At 35.7% G+C, this 22434-nt stretch overlaps 1 protein-coding gene across 2 annotated transcripts; it reads left to right on the top strand.

Moving 5' to 3' along the window:
* Positions 1–6754: 6754 nt before the first annotated feature.
* LOC137735340 (uncharacterized) lies at positions 6755–13667 on the top strand. Of its 2 annotated transcripts, XM_088682231.1 has the most exons (14): positions 6755–6847; positions 7045–7192; positions 7264–7352; positions 9001–9480; positions 9615–9659; positions 10007–10092; positions 10557–10760; positions 11051–11179; positions 11519–11799; positions 12022–12260; positions 12387–12605; positions 12720–12818; positions 12903–12983; positions 13086–13667. In XM_088682231.1, exons 13-14 carry the CDS (start codon positions 12930–12932, stop codon positions 13548–13550), a joined length of 519 nt encoding a protein of 172 aa, XP_088538357.1. In that variant the 5' UTR covers positions 6755–6847; positions 7045–7192; positions 7264–7352; positions 9001–9480; positions 9615–9659; positions 10007–10092; positions 10557–10760; positions 11051–11179; positions 11519–11799; positions 12022–12260; positions 12387–12605; positions 12720–12818; positions 12903–12929; the 3' UTR covers positions 13551–13667. The 2 variants fall into 2 exon arrangements, 1 of the variants encoding a protein (XP_088538357.1); XR_015954590.1 differs by lacking the exons at positions 6755–6847; positions 7045–7192; positions 7264–7352; ... (4 more) ...; positions 12903–12983; positions 13086–13667 and having other exon boundaries at positions 9310–9480; positions 11519–11642.
* The last annotated feature ends 8767 nt before the right edge of the window (positions 13668–22434 follow it).

Raw genomic sequence — 22434 nt, 5'->3', positions numbered from 1 at the left:
ACGAATGATACATCGTATGTTTTTAAATAAGTGGTGGGAAATTTTATTTTTTAAGTTAATAATTTTTTAACACACATATCTTACCATTTTTATAATAATACATAATGTATCATCCCGTATGTCGGCCACATTAAAAAATCTCTCCAAACGGAGGATTTGAAATTGGAAGGGGCAGCGTGGACATCAAGCAATTCGTTGCCGAGTGTTTTGACCTTTCCCTTGTTTTTTTTCTTTGTCCGCTGATTAGGGAAATGGATTGGCTGTGCTGAACTGAGTCCAGGTCAGTCCAGTCCCATCCCGATTCCATGTAATGGGCTGAAAAGTTGTGTGACTTAACTAGGCCTGATTTTTCCACACTAGTTTTTGGTCGTTTCTGGGTAGGGGTGGACACCGGCCGTGCGAGGTCTAAATTTGGAGGAACTGGACCGGATCCATTTGGAAATGAAGTGGACAGGACGGGTCGTTAATTTTTAAAAATAAAACTGGACCTAACCCGATCTTAAAGAAATAAACAGTGCATATTTAATCTCCATATGATGGAGATGGACGGTGAAAACAATCCGGGCCAGGGACCAATTTTTCAGAGATTTGGAGTCGCCCCATCCCGTTTTGAGTTTATAAACTTCAATCCTGTCCCGTACCTGCCCAACGGATCCTAGACCCATCTGCCCAACCCTATTTTTGGGTGGCAATAGGTCGTGTAATTTTCGAGATTTTTATTTGCCATAAACTCATTGTAAACTCCGGCGATCTTTGAGTCTGGAATGACACTTCATAGGGTAATTCAACACACGAACAAAATATATGCATGCAGATGACAAGATGCAACAGAAACACGTGCGTACCTTCAAACATGCAAATGCTTTGACGAAAGAAGTATATGATACATGGGGTCTTTCGCATTTTGGTTCAAGCACATCCTAAGACGGGGTAGCACTATCATACACCCAGATCTTTGCAGTATCGCTACGCATATAATCCTGCACTGTAGTGAAGAACGGTATGCTATAGTGCACTGGTTTATCCAATACTGAACAAAACCACCCAATTAGGTTAATCAAATTCATTAAATTGACTATGTCAGGATATTTATTTTTCCAAAATTCTAAGCAAAGCTTACCCATTTGATCGGAATCCTGATAACTTAGCAATGAACCACAAACCTCACGAATATCATGAATCATGGTTCTAATAGTCTTAGCATATATTAACGGCATGAATAGCGCTTTGACGAGCTTTCTCGTCAACAGAGATTTTACAATGATATACTTATTATGTTCCAATCTTGAACCCAAGAACACCAGAAGTTCGTCTTTCAAATTCAAATACAAATCTTGTATTTTAAGAGATTCTTCATTTTGAGAAGGAGGAAGAAGATTTGTTAGAATAGCTATTTCTTTGTTAACTAATAAGAAACTTATGATTTGATAAGCACCAGCAGCAGCATCTTTAGTCACTGGAATCATATTTAATCCTTTAATTCTTTCGGTATAACTAACTCTTTCGTTACAAAGCAACTTAGCTATGAACTGAAATGGATCACTAGCTTGTAGTGCAGAGTTAAACACTCGTCCGATTCACTGATTTTTTTCATAGTTCTTTAGATACCAATCAAGAGCAGCACCTTCCGAATCGAATTTTTTATACTTAAATGCCGCAGCCGTTGCTAAATTCATTCTTAGAGTATATTGTTCCTTCTCTCTTAGTTTACTTTCAGGTGATTTTTCTGTTGGCAATATCCACGTGCCGAAAGGTTGTTAGAGTTGTTATCGAATTAGTTAGTTAAATAACTTAGGCTGCAAGCTGTTGAATAAGAAGAGTATCCAAGATAACTCTAATGATCCCAAGAAGAAGAAAATAGAGCACACTCTTAAAGAAAGCTCACAAAACAAACTAATTAGCAAAGCTTTTCTTATTTAGCTCTAGGCTTTGTTTCTCCTTGGATGATATACAATGTTTGAGGACTTGGGTATTTATAGCAAACCAAATGAAAGCTACACCACACACTTACTTCACCTACAACATCCACCTACTTCACCTACAACCTCCACTTACTTCACCAACCTCACACACTTACTTCACCTATAGGAGCTGTTGGATCTAATTCTGAAATTTCGCCAATAGGAGCTGTTGGATCTAATTTTCTTCATCATTCTCTTCATCCTGGTTTCCCCAATAGGAGCTGTTGGATCTAATTCTGAAATTTCGCGGCATATCGACTTCACCTTGTGAAAGTACTGGGCAATCGTCATGTCGCGTTGTACCATCGATAGCAGCTCATTCTCGAGAAGTTGCAATTTTGTATCGTTCCTCTTCGAAAAGAGTGTAACAAAAGTGTCTCATGCTTCCTTTGGCGTTTTAGCATCTCGAATGTGCTCCAACATTTCTTCTTCTATTGTGGTCTTTAAGGCAAACATTGATTTGCCTGCTTTAATTTTCCACTTCCGCAAGACGCCGTTAACATCTTCCGCTGCCGGTTGTGTAACTTCACTACCACCGACAACCTCCCACAAGTCTTGACCTTGAAGGTAAGACTCTATACACGTTGCCCACGTGTTATAGTTTTGGTTGTTGAGCTTCTTGATTCCTCCAACAACTTGAAGATCACCCATCGTATCGGCAAGACTTTGACTACACCGAACAAGCTTGAGTGACTACCGTGCAGAGTAATACACTACTCTCGACACAAAGAAGCTCTCTCTCAAGGTTTGTGATAACCCCAGCAATAATCTCAAGAAATTTTTTCTGATGTGGAAGATCAGTCAAAACTGCAACCACAGAGCATACTCGGAATTTCAAGAGACTTTACAACCAATGCTCTACCAAGAACGATCCCTGACCGACTTGGCTCTGATACCAATTGTTGAATAAGAAGAGTATCCAAGATAACTCTAATGATCCCAAGAAGAAGAAAATAGAGCACACTCTTAAAGAAAGCTCACAAAACAAACTAATTAGCAAAGCTTTTCTTATTTAGCTCTAGGCTTTGTTTCTCCTTGGATGATATACAATGCTTGAGGACTTGGGTATTTATAGCAAACCAAATGAAAGCTACATCACACACTTACTTCACCTACAACATCCACCTACTTCACCTACAACCTCCACTTACTTCACCAACCTCACACACTTACTTCACCAACCTCACACACTTACTTCACCTACAAACATCCATCTACTTCACCTACAATTGACATTGATTCTCAACACAAGCTAGTTATGATGGCTATATAAACTGTATTCTCATAGTTGTAAACATTAATTCAGTATCGATGTAATCAATTACTTTCTCTCTCTCTTATTCCCTTCTCTCTTTTCTTCTTTGATACATGCTCTTTCTACATTTCTGTGTTTTTCTGCATTTCTGTTAATATTTGCATCACTCGAAAATACAATTAAACTTTTTGACAAGTCACGTTCATGAAAATGCAATACAACCGCATGGTAGATGCTACCACGGGAGTCCACGAATGCGGGTAGATAAAATTTATAACCCGAGTATGCACTCGAAAGAGTTATTACGAAGTCTTTACACCTAGCTTGCTGCAACCACTTAATAAAATCCATTAATAAAACTTGAAGGTCACGCACTTCTTGGCTTTACACTAGTAGAAAAACATGTTTGCGCGACCGTATTTTGCGCGACGGATCAACTTTCGTCGCGCAAAGTATGTTTGCGCGACCAAAAACACACAACGTCGCGCAAAAGGCATTTGCGCGACGCCATATATAGTCGCGCAAAGATTCGTCGCGCAAATGCCTTTTGCGCGACGTTTTATACGTCGCGCAAAGTCATTTTTTTTTTCTTTTTTGGCCTTTTCCTTTTCTTTTGGGTTTCTTGCATTGCCTTTTTCTTTTGTAGTATCCACTTGTATAAATGTTTTAAATTGACGATCGAATCAGTTCATTGTATTCATATATGGTTAAACAATGCAGCTGAAAAACATCATCAAAATCGGAGTTAATATAACCGTTAAATCGTAATTTTTCGTTTATAGCCGTCGAAAAGGTTTGTCCCGTTGTTTGATCTGTACACGTTTGTTTTTTACAATTTTTGGCGTATGCGATCTCAAAGCATATACAAACAAATATGACGGTTGGATCGTTGAAACTAGTTTTTTACAATGCGTATCCCATCAAAACATTAGATTCACTAACACTTGGAATTTATTTAAACTTTCATTAAGTATAACATAATATTTTGTGGTATCCACTTGTGTAAATATTTTAAATGGACGATCGAATCAGTTTATTGTATTCATATAGGGTCAATGAGTGTAGCTGTAAAAAATCAGCAAAATCGGAGCTAATATAACCGTTAAATCATGATTTTTCGTTTATAGCCGTCGAAAATGTTTGTCCCGTTGTTTGATCTCTACATGTTTGTTTTTTACAATTTTTGGCGTATAGGATCTCAAAGCATATACAAACAAATTTGACGGTTGGATCGTTGAAAACATTAGATTCACTAACACTTGGAGTTTATTTACACTTTCATTAAGTATAACATAATATTTTGTAGTATCCACTTTTGTAAATATTTTAAATTGAAGATCGAATCAATTTGTTGTATTCATATAGGGTTAATGAGTGTAGTTGTAAAAAATCATCAAAATCAGAGTTAATATAACCGTTAAATCGTGATTTTTCGTTTATAGCCGTCGAAATGGTTTGTCCCGTTGTTTGATCTCTACACATTTGTTTATTACAATTTTTGGCATATACGATCTCAAAGCATATACAAACAAGTTTGACGGTTGGATTATTGAAACTAGTTTTGTACAATGCGTATCCCATGAAAACATTAGATTCACTAACACTTGGAGTTTATTTATACTTTGATTAAGTATAACATAATATTTTGTGGTATCCACTTTTGTAAATATTTTAAATTGAAGATCGAATCAGTTTGTTGTATTTATACAGAATCAATGAGTGTTGTTGTAAAACATCATGAAAATCAGAGTTAATATAACCGTTAAATCGTGATTTTTTGTTTATAGCCGTCGAAAAGGTTTGTCCTGTTACTTAATCTCTGCATGTTTTTTTTTTTTGATTTTTGGTGTATGGGATCTCCAAGTATATACAAACAAGTTTGACGGTTGGATTTTTGAAATTAGTTTGGTACAATGCAATTCCTATCAAATTCAATGGTATATGTATTTACTAAGTAGATTTTAATTAAGTTATTTTGTACTCATAAGCAAAACGGATAAAAAAAAAGGCAAAAAAAAAAAACAGAGGACTTTGCGCGACGTAGGTTCAACTGCGTCGCGCAAAACAGGCTTGCGCGACGTAATTGTACCTACGTCGCGCAAAGTCCTCTGTTTTTTTTTTTTTTGCCTTTTCCTTTTCTTTTGGGGTTCTTGCATTGCCTTTTTCTTTTGTGGTATCCACTTGTGTAAATGTTTTAAATTGATGATCGAATCAGTTCATTGTATTCATATAGGGTTAAACAGTGCAGCTGTAAAAAATCATCAAAATCGGAGTTAATATAACAGTTAAATCGTAATTTTTCGTTTATAGCCGTCGAAAAGGTTTGTCCCGTTGTTTAATCTCTACACGTTTGTTTTTTACAATTTTTGGCATATGCGATCTCAAAGCATATACAAACAAGTTAGACGGTTGGATCGTTGAAACTAGTTTTGTACAATGCGTATCCCATCAAAACATTAGATTCACTAACACTTGGAATTTATTTAAACTTTCATTAAGTATAACATAATATTTTGTGGTATCCACTTGTGTAAATATTTTAAATGGACGATCGAATCAGTTTGTTGTATTCGTATAGGGTCAATGAGTGTAGCTGTAAAAAATCAACAAAATCGGAGTTAATATAACCGTTAAATCATGATTTTTCGTTTATAGCCGTCGAAAAGGTTTGTCCCGTTATTTGATCTCTACAAGTTTTTTTTTTGCGATTTTTGGCGTATGCGATCCCAATGCATATACAAACAAGTTTGACGGTTGGATCGTTGAAACTAGTTTTGTACAATGCGTATCTCATCAAAACAATAGATTCACTAACACTTGGAATTTATTTAAACTTTCATTAAGTATAACATAATATTTTGTGGTATCCACTTTTGTAAATATTTTAAATTGAAAATCGAACCAGTTTGTTGTATTCATGTAGGGTCAATGAGTGTAGGTCGTCAAAAATCATCAAAATCGGAGTTAATATAACCGTTAAATCGTGATTTTTCGTTTATAGCCGTCGAAATGGTTTGTCTCATTACTTAATCTCTGCATGTTTGTTTTTTGTGATATTTGGCGTATGGGATCTCCAAGTATATACAAACAAGTTTGACGGTTGGATCATTGAAACTAATTTCGGATAATGTGTTTCCTATCAAATTCAATGGTATATGTATTTATTAAGTAGATTTTAATTTATTTATTTTGTACTTATAAGCAAAACGGGTAAAAAAAAAAAAAAAAAGGGACTTTGCGCGACCTAGGTTTAAGTGCGTCGCGCAAACCTGTTTTGCGCGACGTAGGTATGCGTCACGCAAGATTTGCCGCCAAACTATGGATGTTTTACCGCTTTTTTCCAACTTTGCGCGACCTAGGTTTAAGTGCGTCGCGCAAACCTGTTTTGCGCGACGTAGGTATGCGTCGCGCAAGATTTGCCGCCAAACTATGGATGTTTTACCGCTTTTTTCCAACTTTGCGCGACGCAGGTTCACTACGTCGCGCAAAGTGAACACGAAAATATCCCTTTTTGTCTTTCTTTCCAGTGTTCTAAACCAAGTCAAAACTCCATACCTGCCTTCCCCTCTTCCTCACCTGCAGACCTCCATTCCTGACCTGCAGACCTCCGTAGCCACCTGATCACACTCAGGTGATTTAAAAACATCTATGTTATTCATCCATTTTTTTTATATATATGATTGTATTGAAATTTTTGTTAATATTACCAAATATATTGAAAATTTTGATCTTTTTTGTTCTTATCATGCATATATGATTGAGGGTAAATACTCAGTTTGGTAAATTCCCAATATATTGAAAATTTTGATCTCCTATTGATGATGGCAGTGTAGCACAAAGGGACTCCTTCTCTAACGTGAGGGTAAATACTCAGTTTAGTGATCCCCATGTTGTTGCACCTGCACTAGAAAACTCTAACGTATTATCTGAAGGCCAAATTAATGACTCTATCCTGAGAATTGAGAGGAAACGCAAGGTATACTTGTTTAGTTAACTTTAGTATAGTATATTTTGTCAACCAAGGACTTAACTAGTTGCATCTTGTAGGTGAAGAAGTGAGAATCGCTAAAGAAGTTGAAGCTCATGAGTTGCGGATCCGCAAGGAGCTGGAGAAACAAGAAATTCTGAGGAGAAAGGTTCTATTTTTAAGTCCTAAACAATTTTTTCTAAAGCATATATAGCAATTAATATGCTGATATTTTGATTGTTCTGTTTATAAAACAAGGAAATGGAAAAACGTGAGAGATGAAAAGAAAAGAGAGGTTGATGCGTGAGAGGCAACGCAAGGAAGAGAGATTAAAATGTGAGCAAAAACGTGAAATTGAACGAAGGGAAAACTTTTCATTTTATAGCCTAATACAAGCATACATGTCTTGTGCGAATCTACCAACAATGGAAATTAAAATGACGTTTACTTCAAATCATCATAAATTAAATTCATTTGAAAAAGTTTGGTAAATTAAGGTGATTGCAAATAATGGGCTCTTTTGAGTTTGCGCAACTGAATTAAACAAAAAACAATAGCATGACATACTTAAGGCCCTAGAACACATAATGCACAGAAACAAATAAAACTAAGCAACCACTAAACAGCTAAAAGCTTATTCACAAAAGGCACAAATAATGGATATAAACATTATACGACTTACTTAAGCACTCTAAATCACACATATGACAGATATTAGTGTCCCACAAGAAAATGTACCTGTCGAATACCATTACATGAACAAACAATCTGAATTAAACGAAATGATCACTGGACTACTGATAAATCAAAACTGACATTATAAAATAGCTGTCTACTTCGATATATGAAACAAGAATGGTGGACAAACAGGACACTCTTTCGAAATTTATGAACAATCCCTTCATCTTTACAGTTTATAGCATATCATATCATGCCCTCTATGAAGATTTACGGAATCTATTAATGGTGCAAAGGAGCTTTTAATCCTCATGGATAGGAAATTTTTTAAATTACCATAAAAAAATAAAAGCAAAAGCAATATTTTAAGGAAGATTGTAAAGATCTAAAATTTCGGTGAAGAGTTTGGTTTTCCTTTTAACCTATTTTATATAGCTATATTATTTCCCCTGATCACATATGAACACCAATTTTTGAGCAACTAACTTCAGATTCCTTATACTTGTTATTGTGTACTTTTGCCTGTGTGCTATGCCCTTTTTAGGTCATGTTAGAGTTTTTTGGGATTGAATTTGTAATTGATCTTTATTAATTTTATCTAGTTTATTTAGCTTTAGTAATTATTGGGATTTAATTTATTTGTATGCACAAATTTTTGTACGTCACGTACAAAATTGTTTTGTGTTGTACGAAATTAATACTACTTAACTTCGTACACTTTTGTCAAGAAAAACTTAGTTTCCCATTTGAGAATTAGTTGGATTTCGTGTATGGATGCAAAAGCATGACTGCGGTCCAATTAATTCTTGAATTGTCCCATTTTATGGACAGTTTGGGAATGCATAGTTATGTGTTGTAGTGTGCGGTTCACGGATTAGGTTTCGATAGTGGAAATTTTGGTAACATTTCCTGTTGTTCTTCGAGTACACGGTGGATATTATGTATCTACGGCGTGCACTTGAAGGACTGTAAGGAGATGCTGCCGAAATTAGCCCACGTCGAAATTTAATCCATTGCAATCGTAACTTACGGCACATAACTATGCATTCCTAAATGGGATAGGGCCCTTACCGGAGAAATAAGGTGACAATACAGTAGTTGAAGTTGTTGTAACTCATGTACTTTTATTGGGATTGCAGACAAAATGGACAGACAGTGGATACATAATCATAATAGATGTGATGTTGAGTACTTGGATGGAATAGAAGAGTTCACTAAATTCGCAATTAGACACAGCCAAGGTTCAACTCATATCCGATGTCCGTGTAGGAGGTGTAACAACTTAATGTGGGAGACATTCGAAAATGTTCGATTTCATTTAGTAAGAAATGGGATGCTGGAGACCTATACTACTTGGTATCATCATGGAGAACGATTAGACCAAGCTTCGTCTTCATATGTGACACGAGTGGAGACTGTTGAATCTAATATGGATCCTAGTGAACAAGTTATGAATATTGTAAATGATGTTTATCCATACGCCTCATTTTGTGGAGACTGTACTTGATGGTGTGGTTGGTACCGCTGTGGTGACCGAGACGGTGGACCTCATTTTGTGCGCGCTAATTTGCCCTCGTAGGTCGCTAGACCAATCTGGGTCGGAGTTATCTAATCGAGAGGTATTAATTTGGAATGGGTATTTTCCATTTGTGTAATTAATTAAGAATTAGTTAATCTTCTTGTTTGCATAATAATTATGCGTAAATGCGTAGTTGGTTAAATTAGGTGGGTTTTTGTTTGTTTGTTTGTTTAGGACTTTGATGGGTTTGTCAAGAAGGGCGATCTTCCCGGTTATGCTGTAAGTCTCTTCATACTGCCATCTTTCTATTTGGTGTCACATTGCATAAACCTGCAATTTTCGACTTCTAGAATTAACGTAGCGGGGTGGTTGTGTACCTTGTGGTGTTGGTGCGGCTGTTAAATTTGTTATGCAGCAAAGTTTATCAATAAACTTCTTTTCTCGGAATGTATCTGGGTTGGGAAAATTTAACAATTAGGATTGCTGCACCGGTTTCCTTCGGTGTTATTTCATTCCTGGTCTCTCTGCTGATGTTTTATTTTTAGAGTGTAAGTCACCTATCTGCTTTTCCACAATTGTAGTTATTCACTTTCTTTCTTCTCCCCCCTTCCCTGTGTATTTTGTAGATTCTAAATACACCAAAAGGTCCTATCACAGTGGAACTTTTCAAGGATGGTTCTCCAGAGGTTGTGGATAGATTTATTGACTTATGGTGAGTATTCGACATCACATGTATCTTGCATACATACTTGCTGTAGTAATATTAAATCATGTCTATTTGAAGCTATTTCTCTACAGGGTAAGAGAATAAAGTTAAAATTATGGGACGGGGTGACTTTGTACATAGCTGTTAGTAAAATTGCTCGCATCCAAGGGGTGTATTATTTAATATTTTTATCATCTTATAAGCCAAGGGGTATATTTTGTCGTAACTCCTTTGTAAATTATCAAATACACAACAGGAGGTTAAAGGTTCATATAGCCTTGGTGATATGGATGCCTAGTTGACTTATATCGAGGCTAAATGTAAATAAAATTAGAACTTGGACGATTAGAAATCATTTCAATATTCTGAGTAGCAGTAGCATCCAGAAGTAGACTTGCTTGGTTTTTGTTGGTTGTAAGGGCAATAGTGTGTTATGCCCTCATGGCACTTCTAAGGCATTAGTTTTGCAGTCAAAAGGGACACTTCAAGGGGATGTCGTTCAGTCACGTGATCAAGCACTATATAATCAAAGGGGGTGGTTCCCAAGGACTTGTTACAAGGCTAGACCAGACAACAAAGAATTTGAGCTTGTTATCACAACTGCACCAATACCAGATTTAAATGATAAGCTAATTGTATTCGGACGGGTCATCAAAGGAGAGGAAGTGGTACAGGTATAAAATTCTGTGCAGTTTGGGTAACTTATTATCATGCCTAGACTTGGATAATACCTGATGTATAATGCTTGGCATACGGTCTTCCATTCAGGCAACTAAATCCTAAAAATAGTCCCAGTTTTCCCTTAGTTTACGAATTCAATGAAGATATGTTAGGGCTGCATGCTTTTGTGTCATTCTCAAGCACAACCACTTCAACAGATTTCCCTTTACTTCTTTAACCCATTCGATCATTTTTTGAGTTATGTACCTGTCCTTTTGTAAAAAAAATTCCCACCTCCGTACAGAGTAAATTTGGAGAAGCACAAGCCAAAAAGCAAAGCAGTGCTGCATATAAATCCAAATTTGATAGAAGTAAGAGACAGAGTTATCACCAAAGAAAAACCAAAGGATCCAATTCCAGAAATCAAGTGGGGGTAAGTAGATTGCCTTTTCATTTGTTGTGGCATGTGTCTAGTTGAATGACTTGTATGAAGTAAATTGTTTTTGTACGGTACTTTGATCATTTAGTCTAATGAAGTTTTGATACCTTTGATTGATTACAATGTTTGGTAATCCTAGTGTCATATTACCCTTTTTTTTTTGTTTCACTTGATGCACTTTTTTTTTGTTGGCTATGAAAATGGATAAGTAGTTTCCTCATGTTTTGAAATTAAGAATGTTGGTAACCTACTTACTACTTTGGCTGCTAATTGATTAGTTTCAAATGCAAGAAAGGATTAGTTTCTAATGTTATAATTTTATGGTTCAAAAAGTGTATAGATGTCGCGGTTGATCACTCGTCGTCGGAGTGTGACCAATGAGCCTCCTGCATTATCAACATCTACTGCTCCATGCATGAGTGCTCCATTGATTGGGGAGCCTACACCCCTTACTGAGCCTACTCCTATGGCGTCCCAGGTGCCCGTCTCATCGACATCATCAGTGTCAGTTCAGCCGCTTAGTGCACGACGGCCTCACCGACGCCGCCGCGAGCCGGAGCCTTCTGATCACACTTCCTCGGCATCCAGAGTCGAGGGTGAGGCCTCCCAGCCAGGTAGTTTTTTCTAATTCTCGATCACTACGTTGTATTTTTCTTTTATCATTTTAAAATTATTATTTTTATGATGGTGAAAATTTGCTGGAATGTGACAATGTGATGGGGGTTGTGAATTACTATTTTAAGGTTTTGGGAAATGCTATACTATTAGGTGAGGTTATGTCGAATTTTCTGTAAATTTAAGCTTAGGGATTTCACCATTTAATTATTTTTGGCCAGCTAAAAAAAACACCAGGGGGCCTAGTCGAATGTTGAAGGAGGCACAAAGCGTACGTTTGACCAACTCCAGGATCAAGATTGAGTATGACCCGCGACATCGTGGAGCGGCTACCTCACAGCAGCATAACAGCGTCGCTAGTAGTTGTGGTGTTGTTATTAAAAAAAATTGTCCTATGCAGTGGGAGTCTTAGGCAGAAATTCCCGAGGAGACGAAGAAACTAGTGCGAGAAAACTTGTCGGTTAGTATATTAATTTTTAGCCTTTATCATTTTTTTAATTTTGTTTACAAATATTAAAAACCAAAATATATTATCTTAATATTATTAAATTTCTTACTATTATTTTATTATTTTTCATATTCGTAGGTCAATTTTGATCTTGACGACATATCCCCTGAGGTCTTGGCCTACTTAGAGGATACCTTAGCAAATCGGTACAAACATTGGAAGAACTATCTTCACACGCATTTTAAGCGATGGGATGATCCGGAGTTTGCTCGCCTACATGGTTGCCCAACCGAGTTGCAGGACCGGCCGGAGGATTGGGAGTGGCTCTGCAAACATTTTACGGACCCAAAATTTGTGGTATGTACATAATATTTTAATAATAATTTATTATTGTTTTAGTTATTTTTTTAAGCTTCCTTTATTAATTTATTTTAAATAATCGCACTAACATGTTTATTGTGTGTTTAACAGAAGAAATCTATTGCTGGCAAGATAGCTCGGGACTCAAAGACACTTCTCCACCATTCTGGTTCGAAGCCCTTTTCGTATAGGCTTCAGGCACGACGTCAGGTAAAAGTATATTAATTTTGAAATTTTATACAATTTATTTATTATTATTTATTAATAAAATTTTCTTAATGTTTGTTTCTTCAGGAAGGTTCTAAGTTCCCAGAGATCGACATGTTCGAGGACGTTTACGTTCGACCTGGTGATGAGATAGCTAAGCAGCTTCATGTAAGTATATGTAATTGTTATTATTCTTATATGTATGAATCGTTCAAATATTATTTATATTATGTTATTAAACATTATATGTTTTTTCCTTTATTATTACAGGATGCTATGGTGGAACAGCGCACTACTGTTCTCCAAGAAGCAACATCACAACTTCCCCCGGAGACCTCGATCGAGGACGCCACGATACCCGAGGATGCAGGTTTTCAGATCCTGACTAATGTCATGGATCAAAACTTCGGTCGTCGTCCTGGCAAAGTTGTTCGGGGTATGGGAAAAGCGCGAGTTCGTGAGACGGGTGCCTCTTCTTCCAGATCAAACACAGGAGAGGTCAGTGCATTGAAGGAGGAAGTGACAACCCTAAAGGGTCAACTTGCGGTCCAGAGTGAGCAAATAAGGGCCCGGGACGAGCAGATGAGGGCCCAGGGCGAGCAGATTAAGGCCCAGGGCGAGCAGATGAGAGACCTTGTACGAGCCATACAAATGTCTGGCCTCCAAATCTCACTACCAGTACCTGATCTTGCTACACCTTCGACTTCTGAGCCACTTTGCCCTACCGATACCTAGTAGCTTGATGTATCAAACCTAAAAGACTAGTACTTGTAGTTTTTTCTTATTTTTTTGTTTGGACATTTTGTATGTATATTTTCATATATTTATAACTAAATACTTTTCGTTGGTTAATTAATTATCGTTTAGAGTTTAATTAAGATATTTATTAAAAATTAAAAAAATATTTTTTTTACCAAAACAAAAAAAAAGAGGTTTGCGCGACGTAGGTAGAATCTTCATCGCGCCAAGCTCTTTGCGCGACGCACGACCCTACGTCGCGCAAAGCCACTTCGCGCAACGTAAAATCGTGCGTCGCGCAAAGAGGGTGGCGCGACGTAGGTAGAATCTTCGTCGCACAAAGTTTTTGCGCGACGTAGGGGATGCGTCGCTCAAAGCCACTTTGCGCGACGCATTGCCCCTACGTCGCGCAAAGCCACTTTGAGCGACGCATACCCATACGTCGCGCAAAGCCACTTTGCGCGACGTAGGGGGAATATTCGTCGCGCAAACCCCTTCTGTCACTGCCTTGCCGCGACGGTTAGTGCGCGACGAAGGTGCGTTGAGCTAAGTTTTGCGCGACGGTTTTCGACTTTGCGCGACGATGGACCTGCGTCGCGCAAAGTGTTTTTTGTACTAGTATAATTTGTCTTTAGTAACAATTCCTCAATATGTCTAAAGCGTTTTTTATATTCAACTCAGCTAGCTTTCTATTCATAAGAAGACCTTTTTTTTCTAAGGCATCACGATTTTTCAAAATAAATAACAATACCTTACTGTTTATCTCAAAGGGTTGAGACTGAAGCTTATTCAAAACATTGCACACACTTACTGAATCCTTCAACTTAATATAGAAGTTATTATAGTCACGTGAAGTTAATAAACGAAACTTATTATATAAGAATCCCGTAATTCCACTTAAGTACCCCCCTTGCATATCAGCTAACGTTGAAGGTGAAACAACTTAGATTCCAAGCTAACGGCATAGAAATCATGGGTATATTTAATTTAAGAGCGAGTTGGGATAAGTCGAAATTGAACAACGCATAACAATATGCCGTTTTATAACAATTCTTACCTTTTATCTTTGGTGCTTCATCAATTTTCATATTTTCATAAGATATCAAACCTCTCGTACACAAGAAGTTTAACAAGTGTTTAGCAATAACATAATTTCTTTTTATCGTATTATTAACATCTTCTTTATAAACTTTGTTGTATCTAGTTTCTATCTGTACAGCTGATTGGATCTGTTCAAGCATAGTAGCAACCTTAACAACCGAAAAAATGATCAAAACCGTTGAACACTTTCCCTAGTACATTCAGAACTACTGCTTCTAGTGTATATTGACCTAAGTCATTAATCAAAATAAAATCGTTTTCGGATAGATTTTGACTCTTTAGATATTCCTTAGCAGTTTGCTTTTCCTTATCAATTAATTTACGCATCAACTCAGGATAGTGCTTATAAAGACTTTGATAATCGCAATTTAAAGTAATATTTTCAATTTCAGTCTGTAATTTTACCAAAGTATCAGGCAGTATATGATCACAATAATTACATTTCAATAAATTAATTATATTACTATGAATATTGCTAGATTTGTTTTCAGTTTTGATTTCTTTGTATACATTATTCCAAAATATTTCAAGAATATCCTCCTTATTATACGTAGAATACTTACAAATCAATCTAAAAAATTTCCCTTGTCGAAGTTGACTTTTTCAGACTGTAATGCGGTAAACAATTTCATTTTGGAGATTGAAATAGATTCCACCGGTTGCTAGACCATCCACTAGCAGAGCCGACCACCGGACATGCTCGACCTCGGTAATCTCTAGATGGGATTTGGTACCTAGATACACCGACGCTGAATTATTCAGATTTCATAATCTTGAATATCCTTCGCTGGGCTTATCGTGACCCAGAATCAACAAACAGACCCCGTCTTAGGTATGCGCTTGAGATTGTTTACCAATTGCTTTCTTCGTGGGCACACGAAGCTGAACGCCAACAAAAATATCGATAAAAAGTACAAACCGGGAGTCTGCACTGGCCTTCAGTTTGATTTTATATAATGCGTTGATCTCCGAGGGCTTTTGTACTGAGTTCCTAAATTTCGGTATCTCCCGTTGCCGTACCGAGGATCTTTATAGATCACTCTTTAACACCATGAGTTAGGATCGCATCAACTTTCTCATTGTAAAGAGAACAGGCTATGGGAATTTTCGGGGAGAATAGCCTACATATAAGGATGTGCTTCTCGGAGCTTTTTGAGAAAATTATATATATCTAAAGGGGGAGTATCTGGTTTTTGGAACCGCAGCTATATACGCTGATAGTTTCGTCTGCTGCCGAAAGTATTTTTTTTATTTTTCGAGGTGCTCTTCGATCAGCTCTGCTGTCTGTTCTACATCGACTAGTGTTACCAATCTCCTCAAGTGTCCTTTGTGCAATTATAAGGCTAAAACCTAAATGGAGTTGTGGAATTAGGACAAACAAATGCATGCTAAAATTTGAAGTGGGGCATCGTACAAATTAACTTTGGGAATGCAGGTTAGTAGTAAGAAATAAGTCATGCATTGGAATTGCCTGCACCAAATAAAAAAACCAAGTTGTCTTGTCGTGGGTCTACTACGGGGTTTCATCACAACGGAGTCCATCAATATGGACACAAGTACAACCATGTGCGTTCCGTTCCCACCACAAATGCTACTCCAGCTAAGTACCAAATTGCAACGGCGCCCACTGTACTACTGCTAGTTATAGCTTCTCGTTTGGTGGACAAGACAAGTAGTAGCCTAGTGGTTGGATACGTTTAAGGACAAATACTTCTTAGGTTTATGACCTCGATCATTCATTTTTTAATCACGATGTGTCATCGTTTCAAAGTATAAACACCATAATTGAATAATAAAGATAATGAACAATCTCGCAAAAGTTTAATGACGTACATTTTCTGTTTGATCAATTATGGATGACCTAACCCCACCATTCCAACCTTGGAACCATACATGAGATTCAAGTACAGGATTCAGCTCGAGAACCCTAAAACCTATGATTCAACTCGAGAACCCTAAAACCTATGATTCAACTCGAGAACCCTAAAGCCTATGATTCAGCTCAAGAAACTTTGTACGCCGAAGCCACCATATACACATGAAAGTCAAACTCAATCTATCCTCTTAGTCATGTGTAACACAAAATATAGGATTTGATCAACCTTATCTTCTCCAGTCAAATGTAATCCATGGCATTACAAAATTACAGTCCTATCTAATCAAATTCATTACACTTGTGAGTTTTGGGTACCTTTCAACCAGCTTAGAGGCACCAACTTCGCTAAGATAAGCTAAGCTTAGATATAGCTAGACAGGTGGACAAAGAGACTCCTTTGAATCCCTCAACCACTAGATCTCGAAAAGCTACTAGCTTGATCGATCTACCACTACTACTATTGGGTACCCTACTAGACTCAAGTCTCATATGGGTTTGTAATTCATATTATATGAGGTCCCCCACCACATTGCGCATGTGCATGTGACTTTGTTTTTGGTTTTTATTCCTGACGATCTGCAGCTCGTGTACCTCGATCTCTCTATTTCCATAACGTTGTCTCGATGGAACGTGGTGCGTCTACAGTTGTTCATTACAGTAGGATTATTATTATATCTAACCACACAGTTAGTCCTTATGAATTGACATTGTCTTCGGATCTCTGTACTCAGAGTCCGCGGACTTCGAGATCTTGACAACTCATTTTAAATCTTGTGCCCTCCTCTACCCCCTTAGCCCATCCTATTGGCCAACCTCACGCAAATTAAGAGTCCGAATCTCTATCTCCCCTTGAACGCCCAAATCTCTAAGTCTACTGGCTCCAAACTTCGAGTTCCAGAGAGAATCTTGGTCCAGTCTTTATGTTATACCAAACCATCACCAATAGCTGATTAATAAGCAGAGAAATATAATAGAATGTTGTCAGGTGTTATATGTATTTATTCATTTTTACGTGTAAATTACAATCTAGTGTGTGTGTGTCTGTAATTAATTCATAAAATCATAAAAGTAAATTGGTATGATAATTTAGATACACGAAAAACTTGCTCTCTGTGTATAAGAAGTCAAATGATTTCTATATATTATATTCCCTTGGTTTTCACCTGATCAATTAATTATATTGACTCGATGGAATGTTCGCAACAACTTATCGCGAAATTTCTAAAACAAATATGATGTCAATGATCATAGTTTTAGGTTTAGTGTTGACAACTTCTTTTGTGGCCATAATATGGAATCAATAGTGACAACAGATCAGTTGACATGCCACGTGCATGTATATGGAATGCAGGGAACCGGATCCTATCCGAATTCCAATAATCTAAGCTTAAAAATCAAACGATCCGAACTGTTAAAATTTGATCCAATAACTATAAATAAGGGGCTCATCTAAAAGTTATAATAATTTTAGTCCTTGAATCAAATTTTAACAGTTCGGATCAAATAATTATTGGACTCAAATTATTGGGATTCAGAAAGGATTCGGTTCCGGAATCCAGAATGTAAGTGGCCACCAATTTGACCTCCAAAAAATTATGTCAAAGCTTTAAGTCGTGCATTATGTGGATATATACAGTGGCGGATCCAGGATTTTAAATTCGGGGGGTCCCATTAATAAAGGTAAAAATTTTTATAGACAACATTAACATTGAAAAGTTAAATATAATACATTTCATTCAAAAATCATATGCAAAACAACATTACAAGTTATAAAATCCTAATTTGAGCGTCCACGATGGGGTTTCATAGTCTGAAAATGTTCTATGATAGCTTCATTATCAGTACATAAAAAAGCATATTTCTCAATATAAATAACTAATTAAGTCACTCAACTATCTTTCTCAATGAACAAATAGATGGTGCTATTGTCTTTGGCTTGAAAAATATCTCCATATTTTTTATTTCTAAACTACACATTTAACAAAAAAAAACACAAAACATATACCAATTGTTAAAAAGGGTCCTATTTTCTTTCTTCTCCGCTTGCGATCTAGGCGAACTAGGTGAATTTAAGTAAATTTATTATATACCTTTAGTATTTTATCGAATTTAACGTATAAGATAAAAGTTCAAATAATTACAAGTTCATAATAATTTACATAATATTTTTAGAGATCATATTGATTGATATTGAATTTTAAGACAAATAAGTGTGTTAAATATGTGGGTGTAGAAAGTAAAATGAGGCACTGGACGCAGAAAGAGGCAGCCATGCCAATTAGCAAAAATACACCTAGGGACTGACAACCCATTTTCTTTTTTGGAAAGATCAACTTGATGTTAGCTGTCCAAACGTGATTGGACCAATTAAAAAATACATTAAATGGGAAAGTTTGAGGGTGGTCACGTGGGAATGAAGGGATGATAAAGACTCATTTAATCATCTTCTTCCTGCTTTCGTCTTCGCAAGAACAAAACCACCAAACCCAGAAATTACAGAACACCCTGAACAGACCTCGTGTTCGAGTACGAGGGGTCCCCGAAAAATTTCTAGCAGCGATTTAGGGCGCTGAGGGGTCCTGGGACCTCCCAGGTCCCTCTGTAGATCCGTCATTGGATATATATATTCCAAGTATTATGTAGATATATGAAGTTATTTATAGGGAGTTTTAACGAAAAACTCACGGTACTGTTTATTTTAATGAAAAATTACATTTTTACACTAAAAAGTCAATCATGGTACTATTCACTTTACCCTTTATTTTGTCCTTATCGTTAAAACTCAAAGTTTTCAAGTCATTTTCATTAGTTTTCCTTTATTTATATTCATTTTTCATGTCTAAGAAAAATTAGAATATGGTCCTTATTTACTAATGTTTATTGACTGAGACATTATTAGTTTTTGGATTTTAATCGAAGTTCCTAGCATGAATGTGTTGATGAATTTACATGCATGTAAGTTACATAATTTTTTTAAAATAAAAATAGGTAATTGATTTAGAGTTTTAATACTCACGCTCTTATTAATCTTCTAATTAAATTTCAACTCCAAATATTTTCAAAATAAAAACATAAATTAGAATAAGTTTGTACACATTAATTTTTTAATAAAAAGATTTTTAATTTTTTAATCTTAAATGTACATTCATATAACTTTTTTAATTTAATCTTAAATGTATCCATTCTTAAATATATCAATTTATTATATGTAAAATGTATCATTTTTTTAATATTAAAATGTACTCATTTTTTAATATAAAATGTACTCATTTTTTTAATATAAAATGTACCCATTTTTTGAAATAAAATCCATTTAATATTTTTCTATCCATTTTTTAGACTTATATGGGTACATTCTATTTTCTTGATTAATTTGAAAATGTATCCATGTCAATTTTAATCAAAGAAATTTAATGATCTTAAGCCTAATATATGTTTTCTTTTTTGTGGTTAGTTACATCAGCAATGCCAGCTCAGCTATTAGTTTGTTAATAGTTTTGGTACAATAATTTTTTTGTTAATTTTGATGAATGCACCTATGTTTATACATATAATATATTGGAGAGTATAATTTATCCTTTAGTAATTTTAATCCCACAAATTATGTGTTTTATTTAAAATCTCATTAATATAAACAACTTCATATTTCAATTTTTAATTTGAAAAATATAACAACTCACATAGAAATACATCATTACATTAATGTCAGAGACTTCGATAAAAAACTGAAAGCCAACAAGGTTTCAATCAATGAACATTGATAGCTAGAGACTGCATTAAAAGTCTCCCATTTTTTCTAACTACATTGTAGCAAGTGGTGCATTGCCTCAGTAGATAATAATTTTTTCTAATCTATTGTGTTTTAGTTTTTTTTTTTTTTCTTTTGTATTATAACTTGGAATTGTTATATCTCTTGTAATATATAAAATTTTGTGTTTAAAAAAGCAAATTCTTGTATTGCAAAGAGTAATTTTCACACTCTTTTTAGCTTCTCACACATCCATCTTTATTTCGGCAATCAGAACGAATAAATCAAACGAAATCAACTACCCAAATTAAACATAGATGTGTAAGAGGCTAAAAAGAGGGTGCATATCATCTCTCAATTTCTATTCTTGCTCAACTAAACATGATCAAATTGCCACAATACATATGTCGCCTGCAATATGCTTCATTCAACATCAAATGGCTATCGCAACCAGATGGAAGGTGACATGACATGCCTACCGGATCCGTTCCTTAGTCGGTTCAGACTAAAAGTCAAGTAATGTCAATGCGATCAAACATCTATTTTCGAACGCTGTATTTAATATAAATCCAGATTATTGCCAGCAAGCATGCTTCTTAATGTTAAATAATAATTGGCTTCTCTCTGCGACAATGCATATGATTTCTTCAATCCCATCCTTTTCTTCAACCCCCGGCCGACTTGTTTGCATTAACTCAACCCACGAGCCACATGTGTGTATATATATACAAATAACAACAACAACAATCAAGTTTTATCTCACTAAGTGGAGTTGGCTGTATGGATTTTAAAACCCCATGCATTCATGAAGTGTATATATACATATGTCATCATCATACCTCACATGCTTGTGTTCAATGTCGCTCTTAAGCCCTGGAAAATTTTCCGATCGGCCTGGGGACCGCTAGGGCATACATACATACATACATACATACATACATACATACATACATACATATATATATATATATATATATATATATATATATACTAAAATAGCTGGTGTGCTAATTCATCTTTTCACCGAGATTTGTTTTTATGCAGTCCATAGGCTAGCTGGAGGGGTGCAATTAAACCCGAACATTTTTGCTAGGGTTGGCCTTGCTAGTTTCATATACACGAGACGTGGTTAGAATTTGTGTATTCTACATTCTGATAGGAGGATCGACGTTTCACATTCCACATCTTCCTACTTCAAAAGGTTAATATCACTTAATCCTCTGTTTTGTTTTAATGTTGCATGGACTAATGCCAAACCAAGTTATTTTGTTTCCCTGAGCATAAACTCTAGACTCCAGTTGTAGTTCCGGTGGAACAATATCAAGTTGATCTGTATACTCCAAGTTCAAATATTTTAGCCTTAATAAGGCCTTCGATTCAAAGGGTGATCACATTGTAATTATATCAGATAACGTGATAAATGATATATGTAGCTAGATAATATTCAATAAGATATGTTTATTAATTGATATGCATTTACACATAATAAAGTAGTAAAATGTGGTATAAAATTGTTATGTAATACTATAGCGTTAGGGTTTAGGTCACGTTGTGTTCTTTCATAACTAAACATACTGCATTTTTGTGTCATATTTTAATACCACGTGATGAAGCAAGTGGTGTATATATACGATCAAGATCTAATAAGATAATGTACAAATCACTGATCAAATCATGTGATATGAAAATGTGATATGTTGAAACATTATTGTTTGCTATAATTATTCATCGATGATTATGGACATTGGACAAGTTGGCAAAGATCGTGCCCATACTACCTTCTTTCCATTCATACATATTTCTGATTTCAATCATCGTTTACCTAAATAAGAAAAATAGTGTTCATCACATAACACATGTTTTCTCATCTGCCATAATATATTTGGAAAGAAAAATGCTAGGGAGACTAAATTAGCAAACCAAATGAAATGTTATCAATACAAAATGATGAACACATTTATCAACAATTAAGTAATAATTCAATCACCAACTTCCATGTTATTTAATTTACAAATTAAGTCTTCCTAGTATTACTCATTTGAAAAAGAAGATGGATATTTGAACACAATGAGGAGGAAACATGCCCTATTGGGTCCAACCACGTTACAAAACCCACTTGATAAATTATCCGTTCACATTGGTTACGTTTCAATTCA

The sequence above is a fragment of the Pyrus communis genome, chromosome 13, assembly GCF_041283825.1.
Source record: "Pyrus communis isolate YQ-2024b chromosome 13, ASM4128382v1, whole genome shotgun sequence".
Taxonomy (NCBI): Eukaryota; Viridiplantae; Streptophyta; class Magnoliopsida; order Rosales; family Rosaceae; genus Pyrus; species Pyrus communis.
The sequence above is the reverse complement of the archived record's forward strand: the minus strand, read 5'-3'. Positions and strand labels throughout refer to the sequence as shown.

Excerpts from the sequence above, each read along its gene's own strand:
- LOC137735340 (XM_088682231.1), top strand. The coding sequence starts at position 12,930 with ATGTTCGAGGACGTTTACGTTCGACCTGGTGATGAGATAGCTAAGCAG. Across the intron at positions 12,984-13,085 it reads AGATAGCTAAGCAGCTTCAT|GATGCTATGGTGGAACAGCG; the intron begins GTAAGTATATGT and ends TTATTATTACAG.